This window comes from Hyla sarda, chromosome 9 (genome assembly GCF_029499605.1).
Source record: "Hyla sarda isolate aHylSar1 chromosome 9, aHylSar1.hap1, whole genome shotgun sequence".
Classification (NCBI taxonomy): Eukaryota; Metazoa; Chordata; class Amphibia; order Anura; family Hylidae; genus Hyla; species Hyla sarda.
The window spans coordinates 173,091,141-173,112,871 of NC_079197.1; the positions used below are offsets into that span (position 1 = coordinate 173,091,141).

Sequence of the window (21,731 nt, forward strand, 5' to 3'; positions counted from 1 at the left end):
TCCTTAAAGGGGGCTTACAAGCAAAATTGATATCCTATCGTTCCCTATATGAGTCTCAGCCGCTGCTGGGTCTTTTCTTCCTCCATACAAAGAATCTGCAGGTCAGCCACACATGTATTACATAGGTATAGATAGTTTCCCCCTGTGTATGAAATAAGCAAAGATAGTACTACCTCCCTGTCTCTTTCTGTCAATTATATATCTGTACAGACAGTACTGCCTGATTGTCTTTTCTTGCAAATGAAATAGAAATAGATAGTACTGTCTCCCTGTCTCTTCTTGTACATGAATCACTGACGGTGATAGTACCCCACCACTGTATCCCTTTACATGATGAAGACATAGGCAGTGCTGCCTCCATGTTTCTCCCTATAAATGATGTAAGCACAGATAGTACTACCTCCCTGAATCTCCCTATAAATGATGTAAGCACAGATAGTACTACCTCCCTGAATCTCCCTGTAAATTATGTAGGCACAGATAGTACTGCCTCCCTGTATCTCCCTGTAGATGATGTAAGCACAGATAGTACTGTCTCCCTGTATTTCCCTGTAAATGATGTAGGCACAGATAGTACTGCCTCCCTGTATCTCCCTGTAAACGATGTAAGCACAGATAGTACTGCCTCCCTGTATCTCCCTGTAGATGATGTAAGCACAGATAGTACTGCCTCCCTGTATCTGCCTGTAAATGATGTAAGCACAGATAGTACTGCCTCCCTGTATCTCCCTGTACATGATGTAAGCACAGATAGTACTGCCTCCCTGTATAAGATGTAAGCACAGATAGTACTGCCTCCCTGTATCTCCCTGTAAATGATGTAGGCACAGATAGTACTGCCTCCCTGTATCTCCCTGTAAATGATGTAAGCACAGATAGTACTGCCTCCCTGTATCTCCCTGTAAATGATGTAGGCACAGATAGTACTGCCTCCCTGTATCTCCCTGTAAATGATGTAAGCACAGATAGTACTGCCTCCCTGTATCTCCCTGTAAATGATGTAGGCACAGATTGTACTGCCTCCCTGTATCTCCCTGTAAATGATGTAAGCACAGAGAGTACTGCCTCCCTGTATCTCCCTGTAAATGATGTAAGCACGGAGAGTAATGCCTCCCTGTATCTCCCTGTAAATGATGTAAGCACAGATAGTACTGCCTCCCTGTATCTCTGTGTAAGTCATGTAGACACATATAATACTGCCTCCTTGCCTCTTGCTTTAAATTATATCGGTACAGATAGTACTGCCTCCCTGTCTCTCGCCATCAGTCTCTCTCTGTAAATTATTAGTAATACACAGTACTTCCTCCCTCTGTCCACTTCTACCAGTTCTGTTTTTGTAGACCAAACATTGATAAAATAACCATAAACAATTCCTCACTTGTTCATGTATAAGGCTCTGGACTTGTGAACACTGGGTTTATATGGGCGCAAGTCACCGGTGATAACAAAAGCTGAGAGACCGTCACCTATGGGTAATCGCTCCCTTTTCTCCTGAACTCATATACATTATTGGTAAAATCTACACGGGCGGGGGAGGGGGGGGGGAGGTCGTGGAGTTGATGTAAGAGGAAAATAAACATAAGTTCCTCTATCTCAGTTTTACAGAGCAGTTATATACAACAGTCAGATGTCAGTCAGGAGATGTAAGTGTTAGTTATGAGGCCCATATAATGTTAGTGACTGATAAGGAAGAGAGGGACGGGACAAGGGTCACATATATCATCCTAAGGAAACTTCTACAACTCTTCTACCTTTACAAATTACATATTAAAGTTACTTTACAATACTCCCCCTCTATAACCAAACATGTATGACTACTCATGTGTATGGTCGCCCCCCAGCTATCCCCCAATAGCTGATGTCTGGGTACAGCCGGCTCAGGGAGGTGGATTTCCATGGGCAACTGTTTTATACTTTACAGGGACTACAGGGACTACAGGGACTACATCTCTCATCAGACTCACAGGTCTTCTTCTTTTCTTCTCCTTTGGTCCAGACCACCATGAAGACCTCTTCTTGCTATGTCTCAACTACTGCCACACATAGCACTGCCATACGCTGTGCTCCCTACACATAATACTGCCACATGCTGAGCTCCCTACACATAATACTGCCACATGCTGAGTTCCCTACACATAATACTGCCACATGCTGAGTTCCCTACACATAATACTGCCACATGCTGAGTTCTCTACACATAATACTGCCACATGCTGAGTTCCCTACACATAATACTGCTACATGCTGAGTTCCCTACACATAATACTGCCATACGCTGTGCTCCCTACACATAATACTGCCACATGCTGAGTTCCCTACACATAATACTGCCACATGCTGAGTTCCCTACACATAATACTGCCACATGCTGAGTTCTCTACACATAATACTGCCACATGCTGAGTTCCCTACACATAATACTGCTACATGCTGAGTTCCCTACACATAATACTGCCATACGCTGTGCTCCCTACACATAATACTGCCACATGCTGAGTTCCCTACACATAATACTGCCACATGCTGAGTTCCCTACACATAATACTGCTACATGCTGAGTTCCCTACACATAATACTGCCACATGCTGAGTTCCCTACACATAATACTGCCACATGCTGAGTTCCCTACACATAATACTGCCACATGCTGAGTTCCCTACACATAATACTGCCACATGCTGAGTTCCCTACACATAATACTGCCACATGCTGAGCTCCCTACACATAATACTGCCATACGCTGTGCTCCCTACACATAATACTGCCACATGCTGAGTTCCCTACACATAATACTGCCACATGCTGAGTTCCCTACACATAATACTGCCACATGCTGAGTTCCCTACACATAATACTGCCACATGCTGAGTTCCCTACACATAATACTGCTACACACTGAGTTCCCTACACATAATACTGCTACATGCTGAGTTCCCTACACATAATACTGCCATACGCTGTGCTCCCTACACATAATACTGCCACATGCTGAGTTCCCTACACATAATACTGCCATACGCTGTGCTCCATACACATAATACTGCCACATGCTGAGCTCCCTACACATAATACTGCCACATGCTGAGCTCCCTACACATAATACTGCCATACACTGTGCTCCCTACACATAATATTGCCACATGCTGAGTTCCCTACACATAATATGTGCCACATGCTGAGCTCCCTACACATAATACTGCCACATGCTGAGTTCCCTACACATATTACTGCCACATGCTGAGCTCCCTACACATAATACTGCCACATGCTGAGTTCCCTACACATAATACTGCTACATGCTGAGTTCTGCACACATAATACTGCCATACGCTGTGCTCCCTACACATAATACTGCCACATTCTGAGTTCCCTACACATAATACTGCCACATGCTGAGCTCCCTACACATAATACTGCCACATGCTGAGCTCCCTACACATAATACTGCTACACACTGAGTTCCCTACACATAATACTGCCACATGCTGTGTTCCCTACACATAATACTGCCACATGCTGAGTTCCCTACACATAATACTGCCACATACTGGTTTCCCTACACATAATACTGCCACATGCTGAGTTCCCTACACATAATACTGCCACATGCTGAGCTCCCTACACATAATACTGCCACATGCTGAGCTCCCTACACATAATACTGCCACATGCTGAGTTCCCTACACATAATACTGCCACATGCTGAGTTCCCTACACATAATACTGCCACATGCTGTGTTCCCTACACATAATACTGCTACATGCTGAGTTCCCTACACATAATACTGCCACATGCTGAGCTCCCTACACATAATACTGCCATACGCTGTGCTCCCTACACATAATACTGCCACATGCTGAGTTCCCTACACATAATACTGCCACATGCTGAGTTCCCTACAGATAATACTGCCACATGCTGAGCTCCCTACACATAATACTGCCACATGCTGAGTTCCCTACACATAATACTGCTACATGCTGAGCTCCCTACACATAATACTGCCATACGCTGTGTTCCTTACACATAATACTGCCACATGCTGAGTTCCCAACACGTAATACTGCCACATGCTGAGTTCCCTACACATAATACTGCTACATGCTGAGTTCCCTACACATAATACTGCTACATACTGAGTTCCCTACACATAATACTGCCACATGCTGTGTTCCCTACACATAATACTGCCACATGCTGTGTTCCCTACACATAATACTGCCATACACTGTGCTCTCCACATAATACTGCCACATACTGAGTTCCCTACACATAATACTGCCACATGCTGAGTTCCCTACACATAATACTGCCACGTAAGTGTTAGTTATGAGGCCCATATAATGTTAGTGACTAATAAGGAAGAGAGGGACGGGACAAGGGTCACATATATCATCCTAAGGAAACTTCTACAACTCTTCTACCTTTACAAATTACATATTAAAGTTACTTTACAATACTCCCCCTCTATAACCAAACATGTATGACTACTCATGTGTATGGTCGCCCCCCAGCTATCCCCCAATAGCTGATGTCTGGGTACAGCCGGCTCAGGGAGGTGGATTTCCATGGGCAACTGTTTTATACTTTACAGGGACTACAGAGACTACAGGGACTACATCTCTCATCAGACTCACAGGTCTTCTTCTTTCATCTCCTTTGGTCCAGACCACCATGAAGACCTCTTCTTGCTATTTTTTATTTTTTTTAAAGCCGAGGAACGTGCTTTCGATTCACCCAAAGTGCAAGAAAAAGTGCAAACGTGTTACACTAAAAAAACGTGCACAAAGGATGCGGTCTATCGCAAGCCCTTCTCCGATAGGAGAGAGGCCCCCCAACAAACCTTACCCTTCGCCTCCGGACCAAAAGGTACCTGCGAGGTTCCAGGTTCGATGTCCCTTTTCGCCGAAGCTACTAGGGGACCACAAATGCTCCCGGCATCCCCCTTGGCGTTAGCCAAGGTATCTGCCCGCAGAGCCGATAACGGTAGGTACCCTGCCAAAGCAGGACTACCCGGGGTGTTTGCAGGGAGGTGCGGAACCTAATGGCCACACACACCTCCCCTAGACCGCCAGGAGGGACACCCAGAAGTGCTACCGCATCCTGACAAATCCTGTGAACACACAACACGCAAAAAGTGACACAGTGAGACAAAAATAAATAAATAAGTGAATGTGTGCAGATATACTGCCCGGACATCCGGCCGGATCTATAAAAATTTCTCTGATCCTAGCCAGAAGGCCGGGAACCAAGAGGTGAGTGCCACAAGGTGAAGAGATTATGGTGCCCGTGCTTCAACTCAGTGAGTCTATTCTCCCAGTGAGTTTCGGCACCTCGGGGTCACCACTCCCCGAGGCACAAAAGTACCTCGGCTCTAGACCCTCTCAGCCTCATGGCGAGACCAGGAGGGAACAGGTCACATCGGGGCAGCCGTCGAGCTGATTCCTCAGAACCAGCCCCGGAAAGCCCTGGTACACCTGCATCCTCCATGCAGCACCCATCCCCACCAGCCCCATATCGGCGTTACTGTCCACCGGCATGAAAAACTGATAAGAACAGATACTACACTTGATCTTAGCCAAAAGGCCGAGAAGCGGCAGTAGTTGCTATGTCTCAACTACTGCCACACATAGCACTGCCATACGCTGTGCTCCCTACACGTAATACTGCCACATGCTGAGTTCCCTACACATAATACTGCCATACGCTGTGCTCCCTACACATAATACTGCCATACACTGTGCTCCCTACACATAATACTGCCAAATGCTGAGCTCCCTACACATAATACTGCCACATGCTGTGCTCCCTACACATAATACTGCCACATGCTGAGTTCCCTACACTTAATACTGCCATACGCTGTGCTCCCTACACATAATACTGCCATACACTGTGCTCCCTACACATAATACCGCCACATGCTGAGTTCCCTACACTTAATACTGCCATACGCTGTGCTCCCTACACATAATACTGCCACATGCTGAGTTCTCTACACATTATACTGCTACATGATGAGCTCCCTACACATAATACTGCTACATGCTGAGTTCTGTACACATAATACTGCCATACGCTGTGCTCCCCACACATAATACTGCCACATTCTGAGTTCCCTACCCATAATACTGCCAGATGCTGTGCTCCCTACACATAATACTGCCACATGCTGAGCTCCCTACACATAATATTGCCATACGCTGTGTTCCCTACACATAATACTGCCATACGCTGTGCTCCCTACACATAATACTTCTACATGCTGAGTTCCCTACACATAATACTTCTACATGCTGAGTTCTCTACACATAATACTGCCACATGCTGAGCTCCCTACACATAATACTGCCACATGCTGAGCTCCCTACACATAATACTGCCATACGCTGTGCTCCCTACACATAATACTGCCACATACTGAGTTCCCTACAGATAATACTGCCACATGCTGAGTTCTCTACACATAATACTGCTACATGCTGAGTTCTCTACACATAATACTGCCACATGCTGAGATCTGTACACATAATACTGCCACATACTGGTTTCCCTACACATAATACTGCCACATGCTGAGCTCCCTACACATAATACTGGGACATGCTGAGCTCCCTACACATAATACTGCCACATGCTGAGCTCCCTACACATAATACTGCCACATGCTGAGTTCTCTACACATAATACTGCCACATGCTGAGATCTGTACACATAATACTGCTACATGCTGAGTTCTCTACACATAATACTGCCACATGCTGAGTTCTCTACACATAATACTGCTACATGCTGAGTTCTCTACACATAATACTGCCACATGCTGAGCTCCCTACACATAATACTGCCATACGCTGTGCTCCCTACACATAATACTGCCACATGCTGAGTTCTCTACACATAATACTGCTACATGCTGAGTTCTCTACACATAATACTGCCACATGCTGAGTTCTCTACACATAATACTGCTACATGCTGAGTTCTCTACACATAATACTGCCACATGCTGAGCTCCCTACACATAATACTGCCACATGCTGAGCTCCCTACACATAATACTGCTACATACTGAGTTCCCTACACATAATACTGCCACATGCTGAGTTCTCTACACATAATACTGCCATACGCTGTGCTCCCTACACATAATACTGCCACATGCTGAGCTCCCTACACATAATACTGCCACATACTGAGTTCCCTACACATAATACTGCCACATGCTGAGTTCTCTACACATAATACTGCCCCATGCTGTATTCCTTTCATATAGTACTATCACAAATGGTGCCCACTAAAAAGAATATTGGCACACTCTTCCCTTGAATAAAATACTGCCACATGCTGTACCCCCAAATCCTTGAATACGGCACTGCTACATGCTGTGCCCCTGATTACAATCCCGCCACACGTGGTGCCCTAAAATAAATAATTATGCACTGTGCTTCCCTCCAACAATCAATGTTGTCCCTGCCCTCATATAAACTGTGCCACCGCCCCCCTTTATGAATTGCCTGACTGTTCCCATAAACTGTGCCCCCAATCTGTGCCACTTTCCCTTTATAAACTCCTGTCCCGGGTCCTGTGCGGCTCCACTGCTCTGGTCTCTTCTAGTCAGGCCTGGGTGAGTGCTGGCGGGGAGAGAGGCAGCACTTACACATTTGATTATAATGATATTGATGATACAAATGACACCCGGGAATCTAGAGAACCTGTCTACTGTCTGAGGGTCCTGCTTCCTATGTGGCTTATGTGGCAGGGAGCCCAGTCACGATTGCGACCACTGCGACCCCTCTTGTACCATCACTGTTGGGGAGTGACAGCCAAATGATCGTTCGGCCTCCGCTACATCTCTGTGTCTCCGTGTTTGGTCAGAATTTAGTCATTGGGAATTTCCATACTCAGAATTTATGACAGTTCTAGTTGCTTTTACTTTTTACGCGTCGTCTTATCATTTCGTGTTTGTTGATGTCCATAAACTGGGACTACATGATATCAGGTGACTGAGCAAACAACGAGGAGTTATATAATCTCTTGTCTGCACCAGATACTATCAGGGCGCTCTCACCATTACCAATAGTTCTCTATCAGGCTGTGCTCTGGATCGGTGGTCTCCAAACTGTGGCCCTCCAGATGTTGTAAAATTACTTCCAGCATTCCCGGACCGCCAGATGTTACCAAACTACAACTCCCAGCATGCCCAGACCTCCAGGTAAAGGTGCACAATAAAAATGCAAAGATACAGGAAAAGCAAACAATCAATGCGTTTCTGTCTTTATCAGCCCTTAGTCATGATCTGTGGGCTGACAAAGCCAGAAAGGCGTTTTTTCCCATATACATTGCTCAAAAAAAAAAAAAATAAAGTAAAACAACACAATGTAAAACAACACAATGTAACTCCAAGTCACTGACACTTGTGTGAAATCCCACTGTCCACTCAGGAAGAACACTGATTGACAATCAATTTCACATGGAACAGACAACAGGTGGAAATTATAGGCAATTAGCAAGACACCCCCAATAAAGGAGTGGTTCTGCAGGTGGTGACCACAGACCACTTCTCAGTTCCTATGCTTCCTGGCTGATGTTTTTTGGTCACTTTTGAATGCTGTCGGTGCTTTCACTCTAGTGGTAGCATGAGACGGAGTCTACAACCCACACAAGTGGCTCAGGTAGTGCAGCTCATCCAGGATGGCAGATCAATGCGAGCTGTGGAGGAGGCCGTAGGAAGGCAACAACCCAGCAGCAGGACCGCTACCTCCGCCTTTGTGCAATGAGGAGCAGGAGGAGCACTGCCAGAGCCCTGCAAAATGACCTCCAGCAGGCCACAAATGTGCATGTGTCCACTCAAACGGTCAGAAACAGACTCCCTGAGGGTGGTATGAGGGCCCAACATCCACAGGTGGGGGTTGTGCTTACAGCCCAACACCGTGCACCAAGATTGGCAAATTTGCCACTGGTGCCCTGTGCTCTTCACAGATGAAAGCAGGTTCTTACATAGAAAATTGACATTTCAGTCCTACCCGGACCTTCATCGGAATAATACCAAACTGTTGTGGAGGCGAAAATGAAGTAAGAAGTGGACAGGTGCCGTGCGCAAAGTGAATTGTATTAGTGACCATAGTCACACTAGAGATCTTTATGGTCACTTATACAATTTTTTGGCCGCTTCCTACTTCATTTTCACCTCCTCAACAGTTCGGTATTATTCTGATGAAGGTCCAGGTAGGACCGAAATGTCAATTTTTAATGTAAGGACTACACTAATAAAAATCATATTAAATTTCAAACTGAGTGCCAAGTTTACTTTGAAGCTATTATAAGGATTGGGATCCTTACTAGAGCACCAGGCAGAAGGGGGCGCCATATTCATTCATTTTTCAGCCCTTGTGGGCAAACAAAGTCAGAAACGTCATTCATTTGCATTTTTTCCTGTATCTTTTCCCTTTTACTGTGCACCTTTAGCCTTATGGTGTTTTATGGACATTAAAGGGGTACTCTGCCCCAAGACATCTTATCCCCTATCCAAAGGATAGGGGATAAGATGTCTGATCGCGGGGGGTCCGACCGATGAAGACCCCTGCGATCTCGGCTACTGTACCCCAGACATCCGGGGCACGGAGCGACTGGCATTGTGGGGAGGAGGCTCACCCATGCCCCGCTCGGCCACTCCCCCTCAATGTAAGACTATGGGAGGGGGCATTGAAGGGGCATGGGCCATGACGTCACGAGTGGGGCATGGCCGTGACATCACAAGCCTCCAGCGCTGCACCCAATACTCTAAATGAACGCTGGGTGCAGCAGGAAGATCGTGGGGGTCCCCAGCGGTGTGACCCCCACGATCACACATCTTATCCCCTATCCTTTGGATAGGGGATAAGATGTCTAGGGACGGAGTACCCCTTTAAAGCAAAGATACAGAAAAAAAAGCAAACAATCTACGGATTTCTGGCTTTATCAGCCCTTAGTCATGATCTGTGGGCTGATAAAGCCAGACACACATTAATTGTTTGCTTTTCCCCCTGTATATTTGCCCTTTTACTGTGCACCTTTGCCTTCATGCTGTTTTATGTAGGTAAAAGCAAAGATACAGGAAAAAAAGCAAATGATCAACGCATTTCTGGCTTTATCAGCCCTTAGTCATGATCTGTGGGCTGATAAAGCCAGAAAGGTGTTGATCGGTAACTTTTTTTTTTCCATGTTTTACTGTGCACCTTTACTTTTATGGTGTTTTCTGGATGTTCAATAAGTTTTCAAGCATTAATCCGAATGCTGGAATTTCTTTCTATTGTTTGAACATTGAGAACTGCTATACCGCGCTTATAACGGTTAATTATATAATGGTATAATGGTTATATAGAAACCTAACCTAGACCATGGAACCTAGCGGTAGAGATGAAGTGACCTCATTTTAGTCCCTATAACTTTCTGAAGGTGCTGGAATGTTCTTCCTGCAGGAGAATGTGAATATTTTTTTTTATTATTCAGTCTGTGAAGGGTTAATGATCAATAACCCATTTTTACAGGGAGAGAATAGGGTTGCCATAGACGTCACTTTATTGCGCAGTAGTTTTGGTTTAAGCTCTGGTTTCCATCTGTTGCAGAATAATAGTGATCACACTTGTAACTCTATAAAGTCCTGTGTACACAAAACGACTGGTATCAAGCCATATTGTTCTGTTTGTTGAGGCTTCTGATCACACCTGAGATACAACCCGACAATAAACTGGGGACGTGTTCACATTCATGTGTATAGATGGTGAGGTTCACAGGATTGTCGAGACTGGGTGCAGTTGACCGACGTAAGTTGTGGTAAATTTGATGGCCCACAGCGGTCACACCCCATTTACAATACAACATGCTACGCCCACTTTTTCTTTTTTCAAAGTGGCGAGCCTTCCGTAAATCCAGCAACAAAAAAAAAGTCCCAGAATTTTTTGCACAGCTGAGCAAAGTTGCGCAATAATTGTGACTTTATGTTTTTTCAACCAGGACCGGGAGTAAGTAATTTATAAAGTCATTCATAGGGGGCATAAAGGCGGACATGTAAGCCCTGTGTCATCTAAGGGTTAAAAGAGCCAACACCCGGAAAGGAAATGTGGGTAACAACAAAACATTTATTAGGCTCCTTTTTGGAACCAAACCCAATGGTGATATCCTGAACTCAGAAAAGGGGGTCCAGGCCTAGCCCCCAGCTCCCTCTCCGCCCCCTCCCCTTAACTGACCTCTCTAAAGGGGTGCTCCGGAGGAAAACAAATATTTCCACATCAACTGGTACTAGAAAGCTATGCAGATTTGAAAATTACTTCTATTTAAAAATCTCAACCCTTTTAGTGCTACAGTGCTTCACAGGAAGTTGTGTAGTTCTTTCCAGTCTGACCACAGTGCTCTCTGCTGCCATCTTTGTCCGTGTCAGGAACTGTCCAGAGCAGAAGAGGTTTGCTATGGGGATTTGCTCCTACTCTGGACAGTTCCTGACATGGACAGAGGCGTCAGCAGAGAGCACTGTGGTCAGACTGGAAAGAGCTATACAACTTCCTCTGGAGCATACAGCAGCTGATAAGTACTGGAAGGGTTAACATTCCTTTTTTAATTTTTTCTAAAATTTTTCAAAGCTGATAAATAGACACAATAAAATCTCAACACACTTATTAATATTAACATAATATCCCAGAACCCCCCCAAAAAAAAAACTATATATATATATATATATATATATATATATATATATATATATATACATATGTAGTGTGGGGGGTGCAGGGGGGCGGCCGCACCGGGCGTAACATCTGGGGGACGCGCTCGCACTCGCAGCTCTCTGCCCCTGCCTGGCTCACTCACTCTCTTTGCAGTGCTGGCTGCGCGAATCCGATCCGAGCTGCCGGTCGCGCCAACTGTGGAGGCTGTGGTGGATCCGGGGGAGGGGGACAACGGGGCAATTCCCCCCCGAGAATGTTGCCCCTCTTCCTGAACTATCGCATGGTGGAGCGTGAGCTGTCGGCTGTCCCGCTCCACCACCCCTTTCTCACGCCCGTCACCTTGCTATCACAAGCCGCGGCTGCTCCATTCCTGCAGTCAGTGAGAGCCAATCACGGCAGGCCGGCGCGATGACATCACATCATCGTGCCGGAGCCCGGAGATCACGTCCCTGCGGCTCCCACTGACTGCAGGAATGGATCAGCTGCAGCGTAGGAGAAAGGTGACGGGCGTGAGAAAGGGGAGGGGGGAGCAAATTATAAGTGAGAGGGGCAAATGATGAGTAAGGGGCACATGTCAGGGGGGCATTATATGTGGGGGCACATGACAGGACCCCCCACTGTCCTGTGCCCCTCACATATAATGCCCCCCTGACATGTGCCCTTCACATATAATGCCCCCTGTCCTGCCCCCTCAGGGGGCATTATATGTGAGGGGCAGATGACAGGGGGGCATTATATGTGAGGGGCACATGTCAGGGGGGGCATTATATGTGGGGGCACATGACAGGCGGGCATTATATGTGAGGGGCACATGACAGGGGGGCATTATATGTGAGGGGCACATGTCAGGGGGCAATATATGTGGGGGCACATGGCAGGGGGGCATTATATGTGAGGGGCATATGTCAGGGGGCAATATATGTGGGGGCACATGTCAGGGGGCAATATATGTGGGGGCACATGTCAGGGGCCCCCTGTCATGTGCCCATATAATGCACAAATAATGCCCCCCTGACATTTGCCGCTTACTTATAATACCCCCCCTGTCATGTGCCTTGGATCATCTCCAGGGTTCGGTTCCATTTTGATGTTTAGTTTTTGTTCTTGATATTTTTGGTCGTTTCCGATGGTTGTGAGACGACATATAATAGCGCGGCCCGTGCTCGGTTACTACATTTGTAGATTTGTATTCATAGACCTGCTGAGAATGTGGAGAATGTGTAATGTTCGCACTCAATAAAGGGTTTGAAAATAAACTTGTATTTAGACGCATTTTACTTTAATGACATCAGTATTTTCATAACAAACAATCCATGTGCTTAGGGGGTAAAGGGTTAACTAATCTAGTGGAAGAGACTCGAGTGCTAAAATCCACCGGTTAGGGGGCGCAAATTACTTGCCTTGCCCCGGGCTGACAACCCACGCTACGCCACTGCATATATATAAATATATATATATATATATATATATATATATATATATATATATATATATAAATTTTATATATTATTCTACACTAACTACTGAAATGGTTAATAGAAGTAATTTACAAATCTGTATAACTTTATGGCACCTGTTGATTTGAAGACACTTGTTTTCCATTGGAGGACCCCTTTAAGTATTTTCTCCATGACCGCTTCCTTGTGTTTTTGTACAGATTTTATATTATCCACCATAAAACAGCCGGACCAGGAAACTTTGTCCCCATAAAAGCAGAACTGTAATCTAGAATCCATAATCAGCAATCTGAACAGATCAAAGATATCCGGTTGTCAGGCGTCTCCCCCACAGCTGATGATGGGTCCTGCCATGGCTGACGTCCGGGTCTATCCTCCAGCTCATCCCTCCTCATATATTATCTGGAACATCGGATCAGCTACACCCTGACAACTGACGGAAGGACTACTGCTCCCACCCTGACAACTGACGGAAGGACTACTGCTCCCACCCTGACAAGTGACGGAAGGACTACTGCTCCCACCCTGACAAGTGACGGAAGGACTACTGCTCCCACCCTGACAAGTGACGGAAGGACTACTGCTCCCACCCTGACAAGTGACGGAAGGACTACTGCTCCCACCCTGACAACTGACGGAAGGACTACTGCTCCCACCCTGACAAGTGACGGAAAGACTACTGCTCCCACCCTGACAAGTGACGGAAGGACTACTGCTCCCACCCTGACAAGTGATGGAAGGACTACTGCTCCCACCCTGACAAGTGACGGACGGACTACTGCTCCCACCCTGACAAGTGACGGAAGGACTACTGCTTCCACCCTGACAAGTGACGGAAAGACTACTGCTCCCACCCTGACAAGTGACGGAAGGACTACTGCTCCCACCCTGACAACTGACGGAAAGACTACTGCTCCCACCCTGACAACTGACGGAAGGACTACTGCTCCCACCCTGACAACTGACGGAAGGACTACTGCTCCCACCCTGACAAGTGACGGAAAGACTACTGCTCCCACCCTGACAAGTGACGGAAGGACTACTGCTCCCACCCTGACAAGTGACGGAAGGACTACTGCTCCCACCCTGACAACTGACGGAAAGACTACTGCTCCCACCCTGACAACTGACGGAAGGACTACTGCTCCCACCCTGACAAGTGACAGAAGGACTACTGCTCCCACCCTGACAAGTGACAGAAGGACTACTGCTCCCACCCTGACAAGTGACGGAAGGACTACTGCTCCCACCCTGACAAGTGACGGAAGGATTACTGCTCCCACCCTGACAAGTGACGGAAGGACTACTGCTCCCACCCTGACAGGTGACGGAAGGACTACTGCTCCCACCCTGACAACTGACGGAAGGATTACTGCTCCCACCCTGACAAGTGACGGAAGGACTACTGCTCCCACCCTGACAACTGACGGAAGGACTACTGCTCCCACCCTGACAAGTGACGGAAGGACTACTGCTCCCACCCTGACAAGTGACGGAAGGACTACTGCTCCCACCCTGACAAGTGACGGAAGGACTACTGCTCCCACCCTGACAGGTGACGTAACTGAAGGACTACTGCTCCCACCCTGACAGGTGACGTAACTGAAGGACTACTGCTCCCACCCTGACAAGTGACGTAACTGAAGGACTACTGTTCCCACCCTGACAGGTGACGTAACTGAAGGACTACTGTTCCCACCCTGACAGGTGACGTAACTGAAGGACTACTGCTCCCAGCTCACCTGTATTGCACCTGTCCTACATAACTTTATGGAGGATTTGACGTTAATGGCCACAGCCGTGTCATCACCTCCTGTACTGTCCTGTGAGCCGTCATAGCACATCACAGTCCTGTCAATAAACATAATAAATAAAGATTTATAGATAAAAACAGAAGACGACCTGGGAGGTGTTAGCTTCTCCTTCTAGTCAGTGACCAGATAGGAATGGAGGTAAATGATTGATATGTGCAATAAAGAGGGCGGCCTGTCTGCACTGCCCGGAGCACCTACAACACATTCTCCAATAACACCGCCGCACACTGCTTCAGCTGTATTATAGATCTGTCCTGTAGTCACTGCAAGAGCAGCAACAACTACAGGTATGTACGGAGCCCTTCATATACCTTCTATATATCTCATATCTATCTCCTATCTATCTATCTCATATCTATCTATCTATCTATCTCATATCTATCTATCTATCTCATATCTATCTATCTCATATCTATCTATCTATCTCATATCTATCTATCTATCTCATATCTATCTATATATCTCATATCTATCTATCTATCTCATATCTATCTATCTATCTCATATCTATCTATATATCTCATATCTATCTATCTATCTATCTCATATCTATCTATCTATCTCATATATATCTATCTCATATCTATCTATCTCTCTATCTATCTATCTCATATCTATCTATCTCATATTTATCTATCTATCTCATATCTATCTATCTCATATCTATCTATCTATCTCATATCTATCTATCTATCTCATATCTATCTATCTATCTATCTATCTATCTCATATCTATCTATCTCATATCTATCTATCTCATGTCTATCTATCTCATATCTATCTATCTATCTATCTATCTATCTCATATCTATCTATCTATCTCATATCTATCTATCTATCTATCTATCTCATATCTATCTATCTATCTCATATCTATCTATCTATCTCATATCTATCTATCTATCTATCTCATATCTATCTATCTATCTATCTCATATCTATCTATCAATCATATCTTTCTATATCATATCTATCTATCTCATATCTATCTATCTCATATCTATCTATCTATCTCATATCTATCTATCAATCATATCTTTCTATATCATATCTATCTGTGGTATCGGGGTGTGATGAGGGCAGATGTTATTACCCTAGGGGCAGATGGCATTAACCCCTTGTGTTCGTGACGCCAGGGCGTGGTTTTTACTCAATACCACCCGAAAGTATACCGCTAGATCCTGGGCTAAGCACGGGGGGCAATAATGACTCCGATGCCAAGTTACGGACCATGGTAGCTTTACTGAGGGTAGACAGATGGTAAAGTCTATACAGTTCAGCCAGGGCCCAAGGAGGTGATCAGTGACTCAGAGATCTTAAGGGATTGCTGGAACTTGTGGTATGGCTGTACAATGTAATGCAGGCCAAGTTGACTTGACAGTTGCTGACAGTTTCTGACTTACCTTTGTCAGTCATCAGTCAAGTCATGACTGTAGATTACTTGCAAGTGACTGTGGCTGAAGACTGGACTTGAGGCCTCCAATGACTCTGGACACTCACACTAGGCACGACTGACCTCAGTAAAGACCCAGGAACTAAAAGAGCGAGCTAGCGCCACCCAGGGCTTATATAGGGGAGACGAGCAGGGAGCCCACAGGTCACCCCTAGGATCACCTGGTACCTCCTGGGTAGCAATCACATGGTACATTTCTTAAAGCAACAACACATTATATATTATAATACAATTTAAAATGTAAATTATGTCAAAAACAGATAAAAGCCGCAAAAATAGAGACAAAAAGGCTCAATGCCAAAGAGATTAAACTAACCCCAAAATGTTCTTTAACTATATAAATAGCAAAAAAGTTAAAAATGAAAGCGAGGGTCTGAAGCAGCGTGTAACCCAGCTCACGGCTGATCAATCTGCGGCTCTGGATGTCCGTGCTGCCCGTATGTCTGCACTGTTGAAATAAAGAAGTTTTGTACCGCATCCCGGTGAGTGACGTCCCCGTTAGTGTTGAGCGGCATAGGCCATGTTCGAATTCGCGAATATTCGCGAATATATGGACGAATATTCGCCATATATTCGCGAATATTCGCATATTTGTTATATTCCCGTTTTATATTCGCATGTGCGAATATTCGCGCATGCGAAAATTAACATATGTGAATATTAGCATATACAAAATTAGCATATGCGAACATTCGCATATGCGAAAATTAGCATAACTAATTTTCGCATATGCGAATTTTCGCACGCCAGTCTCACACAGTAGTATTAGAGCCTTCTTTACACCACACAAGCTGGAAGCAGAGAGGGATGATCACTGTGATGTGTACTGTGAAGAAAAAAACAAAAAACAAAAAAAAAAACGAATATTCGTAATTACGAATATATAGCGCTATATTCGCGAAATTCGCAAATTCGCGAATATGCGATATTCGCGAATAATATTCGAATTGCGAATATTCGCGAGCAACACTAGTCCCCGTTATTCCTTCTGCATGCAAAAAATGAAAGTGTTGGCCTTTTAAAAAATGATGAGGAAGAAATTATAGACGTGGATCAGGAAAAAGCTAATATATTAAACAAATTCTTCTTCACTGTATTCACCGAGGAAAATGAAATGCCAGGTGAAATACAGCAAGATAAGGTGAACTCCCCAGTACAGGTCACCAGTCTAACCCAGGAAGAAGTACAGGTCACCTGTCTAACCCAGGAAGAAGTACAGTGCCGCCTACAAAAAATCAAAATAGACAAATCACCAGGTCCAGATGGCATTCACCCCCGTGTTCTAAAGGAATTAAGTAATGTAATTGACACACCCCTATTTTTAATATTCAAGGTGATAGGGAAGGTTCCCCAGGACTGGCGCATGGCAAATGTTGTGCCAATATTTAAAAAGGGTCAAAAGGTGACCCCGGGAATTATAGGCCTTTTAGTTTAACCTGTGTTGTATGTAAATTGTTTGAGGGTTTTCTAAAATATGCAATTTTGTAGTATCTTGATAAAAATAAATGTATGACTCCATATCAGCATGGCTTTATGATGGATCGGTCCTGCCAAACTAACCTGATCAGCTTCTTTGAGGAGGTGAGCTCCAGACTGGACCAGGGGTAACCACTGGATGTCGTATATCTGGATTTTTCCAAAGCATTTGATACGGTGCCGCATAAAAGGTTGGTGCATAAAATGAGAAGGATTAGGCTGGGGGAGAATGTGTAAGTGGGTAAGTAACTGGCTCAGTGATAGGAAACAGAGGGTGGCTTTTAATGGTACTTATTCTGATTGGGTGACTGTTACCAGTGGGGACCACAGGGGTCAGTCTTGGGTCCTGTTCTATTTAATATATTCATTAATGACCTTGTAGAGGGGTTGAATAGTAAAGTAGCAATCTTTGCAGATGATACTAAACTCTGTAAAGCAGTAAACACTATAGAGGACAGTGCACTGTATATAGTAGATAACACAATAGAGGACAGTGCTCTGTTACAAATGGATATGGATAGGTTGGAGGTTTGGGTTGGGAAGTGGCAGATGAGGTTCAACACTGATAAATGTAAGGTAATGCACATGGGGAGGAAAAATCCGGGCTGGGATTATGTATTAAATGGGAGAACACTTGGGACGACTGACGTGGAAAAGGACTTGGGAGTCTTAGTTAACAGTAAATTTAGCTGTAGTGACAAGTGTCGGGCAGCTGCTGCCAAGGCAAATAAAATCATGGGGTGCATCAATAGGTTAATAGATGCCCACGACAAGGAAATAATTCTACCACTGTACAAATCACTAGTCAGACCACACATGGAATACTGAGTACAGTACTGGTCAGACCACACATGGAATACTGTAACAGTGAGCACTCCGGTCCCCTCCTCTGTACCGGAGCGCTCGCTGCCTCGGCCTCTGCCTGCTGTTCCCCAGCACGTCCTGGTCAGACACGCTGACCGAGAGCGCAGGGATTCCTCCGGCGGGGTTGCGGTTAGCGTGGTGGCTGATCACCGCACACGTGCCGCATCCCGTTCCTCCTCCCCTGCAGCTCCCCTACTACTGCTCCCACCCTGACAAGTGACGTAACTGAAGGACTACTGCTCCCACCCTGACAGGTGACGTAACTGAAGGACTACTGCTCCCACCCAGACAGGTGACGTAACTGAAGGACTACTGCTCCCACCCTGACAGGTGATGGAAGGACTACTGCTCCCACCCTGACAGGTGATGGAAGGACTACTGCTCCCACCCTGACAGGTGATGGAAGGACTACTGCTCCCACCCTGACAGGTGATGGAAGGACTACTGCTCCCACCCTGACAGGTGATGGAAGGACTACTGCTCCCACCTTGACAAGTGATGTAACTGAAGGACTACTGCTCCCACCCTGACAGGTGACGTAACTGAAGGACTACTGTTCCCACCCTGACAGGTGACGTAACTGAAGGACTACTGCTCCCAGCTCACCTGTATTGCACCTGTCCTACAGGAATTAAGTAATGCAATTGACAGACCCCTATTTTTAATATTCAAGGTGATAGGGAAGGGTCCCCAGGACTGGCGCATGGCAAATGTTGTGCCAATATTTAAAAAGGGTCAAAAGGTGCCCCCTGGGAATTATAGGCCTTTTAGTTTAACCTGTGTTGTATGTAAATTGTTTGAGGGTTTTCTAAAATATGCAATTTTGTAGTATCTTGATAAAAATAAATGTATGACTCCATATCAGCATGGCTTTATGGGGGATCGACCCTGCCAAACTAACCTGATCAGCTTTTATGAGGAGGTGAGCTCCAGACTGGACCAGGGGTAATCACTGGATGTCGTATATCTGGATTTTTCCAAAGCATTTGATACGGTGCCGCATAAAAGGTTGGTGCATAAAATGAGAAGGATTAGGCTGGGGGGAGAATGTGTAAGTGGGTAAGTAACTGGCTCAGTGATAGGAAACAGAGGGTGGCTTTTAATGGTACTTATTCTGATTGGGTGACTGTTACCAGTGGGGACCACAGGGGTCAGTCTTGGGTCCTGTTCTATTTAATAAATTCATTAATGACCTTGTAGAGGGGTTGAATAGTAAAGTAGCAATCTTTGCAGATGATACTAAACTCTGTAAAGTCGTAAACACTATAGAGGACAGTGCACTGTATATAGTAGCTAACACAATAGAGGACAGTGCTCTGTTACAAATGGATATGGATAGGTTGGAGGTTTGGGTTGGGAAGTGGCAGATGAGGTTCAACACTGATAAATGTAAGGTAATGCAAATGGGGAGGAAAAATCCGGGCTGGGATTATGTATTAAATGGGAGAACACTTGGGACGACTGACGTGGAAAAGGACTTGGGAGTCTTAGTTAACAGTAAATTTAGCTGTAGTGACCAGTGTCGGGCAGCTGCTGCCAAGGCAAATAAAATCATGGGGTGCATCAATAGGTTAATAGATGCCCACGACAAGTAAATAATTCTACCGCTGTACAAATCACTAGTCAGACCACACATGGAATACTGAGTACAGTACTGGTCAGACCACACATGGAATACTGTAACAGTGAGCACTCCGGTCCCCTCCTCTGTACCGGAGCGCTCGCTGCCTCGGCCTCTGCCTGCTGTTCCCAAGCACGTCCTGGTCAGACACGCTGACCGAGAGCGCAGGGATTCCTCCGGCGGGGTTGCGGTTACCGTGGTGGCTGATCACCGCACACGTGCCGCATCCCGTTCCTCCTCCCCTGCAGCTCCGTCCTCACTGTTCTATAAATGTCTCCTGCCCCTTCCTGCCCTCGCCGGATCTTTAGTGCCTTGTGCCTAGTGAAAGCATTCCCTCTGTTCAGTGTTGCCCTTGCCTGTTGCCGAACCGTTGCCCGTGACTACCGCTAGTGAACCTGTACTGCCTGCCCTGACCTTTTGCCTGACTATCGCCTGTGAACCTGTGCCGCCTACCCTGACCTCTGCTACGTCCGACTACGCTTCTGCCTGCTTCTCCTGTACCGCGCCATTCTCAGCTACCAGAGGGGTCGAGTCGCTATCGGGTGGAACGACCTGGGGGCTACCTGCCGCAGCAAGACCATCCCGCTTTGCGGCGGGCCCTGGTGAAGACCAGTAGTCCCTTAGACTCCGTTCCCCTGGTACAGCCCACGTCATCGCCCCTCTGGTTCAGTGGATCCACCTCCTGTCTCCTGACCGGTACATTACAGTAAGATCCGGCCATGGATCCCGCTGAGATGCCTCTTCCTAGCCTTGCGGATCTTACCACCGTAGTGGCTAAACAGAATCAGCAGATAGCCCAGCAAGGTCAACAGTTGGCTCAGTTGGCCGTCATGATGCAGCAACTCCTGTCTGCCCAGCAACAGCCGTCACCTCCACCTGCACCTGCTGCTCCATCACAGCCTGCAGTCGTCTCCAGTGCCAGAGTCCGTTTGTCCTTGCCGGGCAAGTACGATGGTGATCCGAAGCAGTGCCGTGGGTTACTGTCGCAGTGCTCACTCCATCTCGAGTTACTGGCCGACCAGTTACCGTCAGAATGAGCCAAGGTGGCTTTCATTCTCAGCTTGCTCTCCGGGAAGGCCCTGGCCTACACTTTTATGGGACCGCTTTGATCCAGCCACTACCTCCGTCCAGAGCTTCTGTCAAGAGTTCCGGAGTGTTTTTGAGGAACCTGCCTGGGTTACCTCCGCAGAATCTGCTTTGCTGAACCTGACCCAAGGAGGCTCTTCCGTGGGTGAATATGCTATCCAATTCCGTACCCTCGCCTCCGAGTTGAATTGGAACAATGATGCCCTCTGTGCCACTTTCAAGAAGGAACTAAGTAGTGAAGTTAAAGACGTCTTAGC

The 21,731-nt window shown here is 46.1% G+C and overlaps 1 protein-coding gene and 1 non-coding gene across 7 annotated transcripts in view; one reads left to right on the forward strand and one right to left on the reverse strand.

The window, feature by feature from the left end:
- Positions 1-21,731, forward strand: part of LOC130291832 (carbohydrate sulfotransferase 6-like) — a 48,764-nt gene that overhangs the window by 12,785 nt on the left and 14,248 nt on the right. For 3 of the 6 annotated variants that reach the window (XR_008848046.1, XM_056541148.1, XM_056541149.1), the window contains exon 1: positions 16,399-16,616. The exons of 2 other annotated variants lie outside the window; for them this stretch is intronic. Coding sequence is in view for 2 of the 4 variants with exons in the window: in XM_056541148.1 (XP_056397123.1) it covers positions 16,614-16,616 (3 nt within the window). In the remaining 2 variants the exon portion in view is untranslated. Of the gene's footprint in view, positions 1-16,398; positions 16,617-16,668; positions 16,910-21,731 lie in introns of those variants that run through there. One more of the 6 variants, XR_008848047.1, reaches the window with a different exon arrangement.
- LOC130292121 (U2 spliceosomal RNA) lies at positions 5,412-5,599 on the reverse strand. The gene has a single exon (XR_008848084.1). It is a non-coding gene; the product is annotated as a U2 spliceosomal RNA (small nuclear RNA).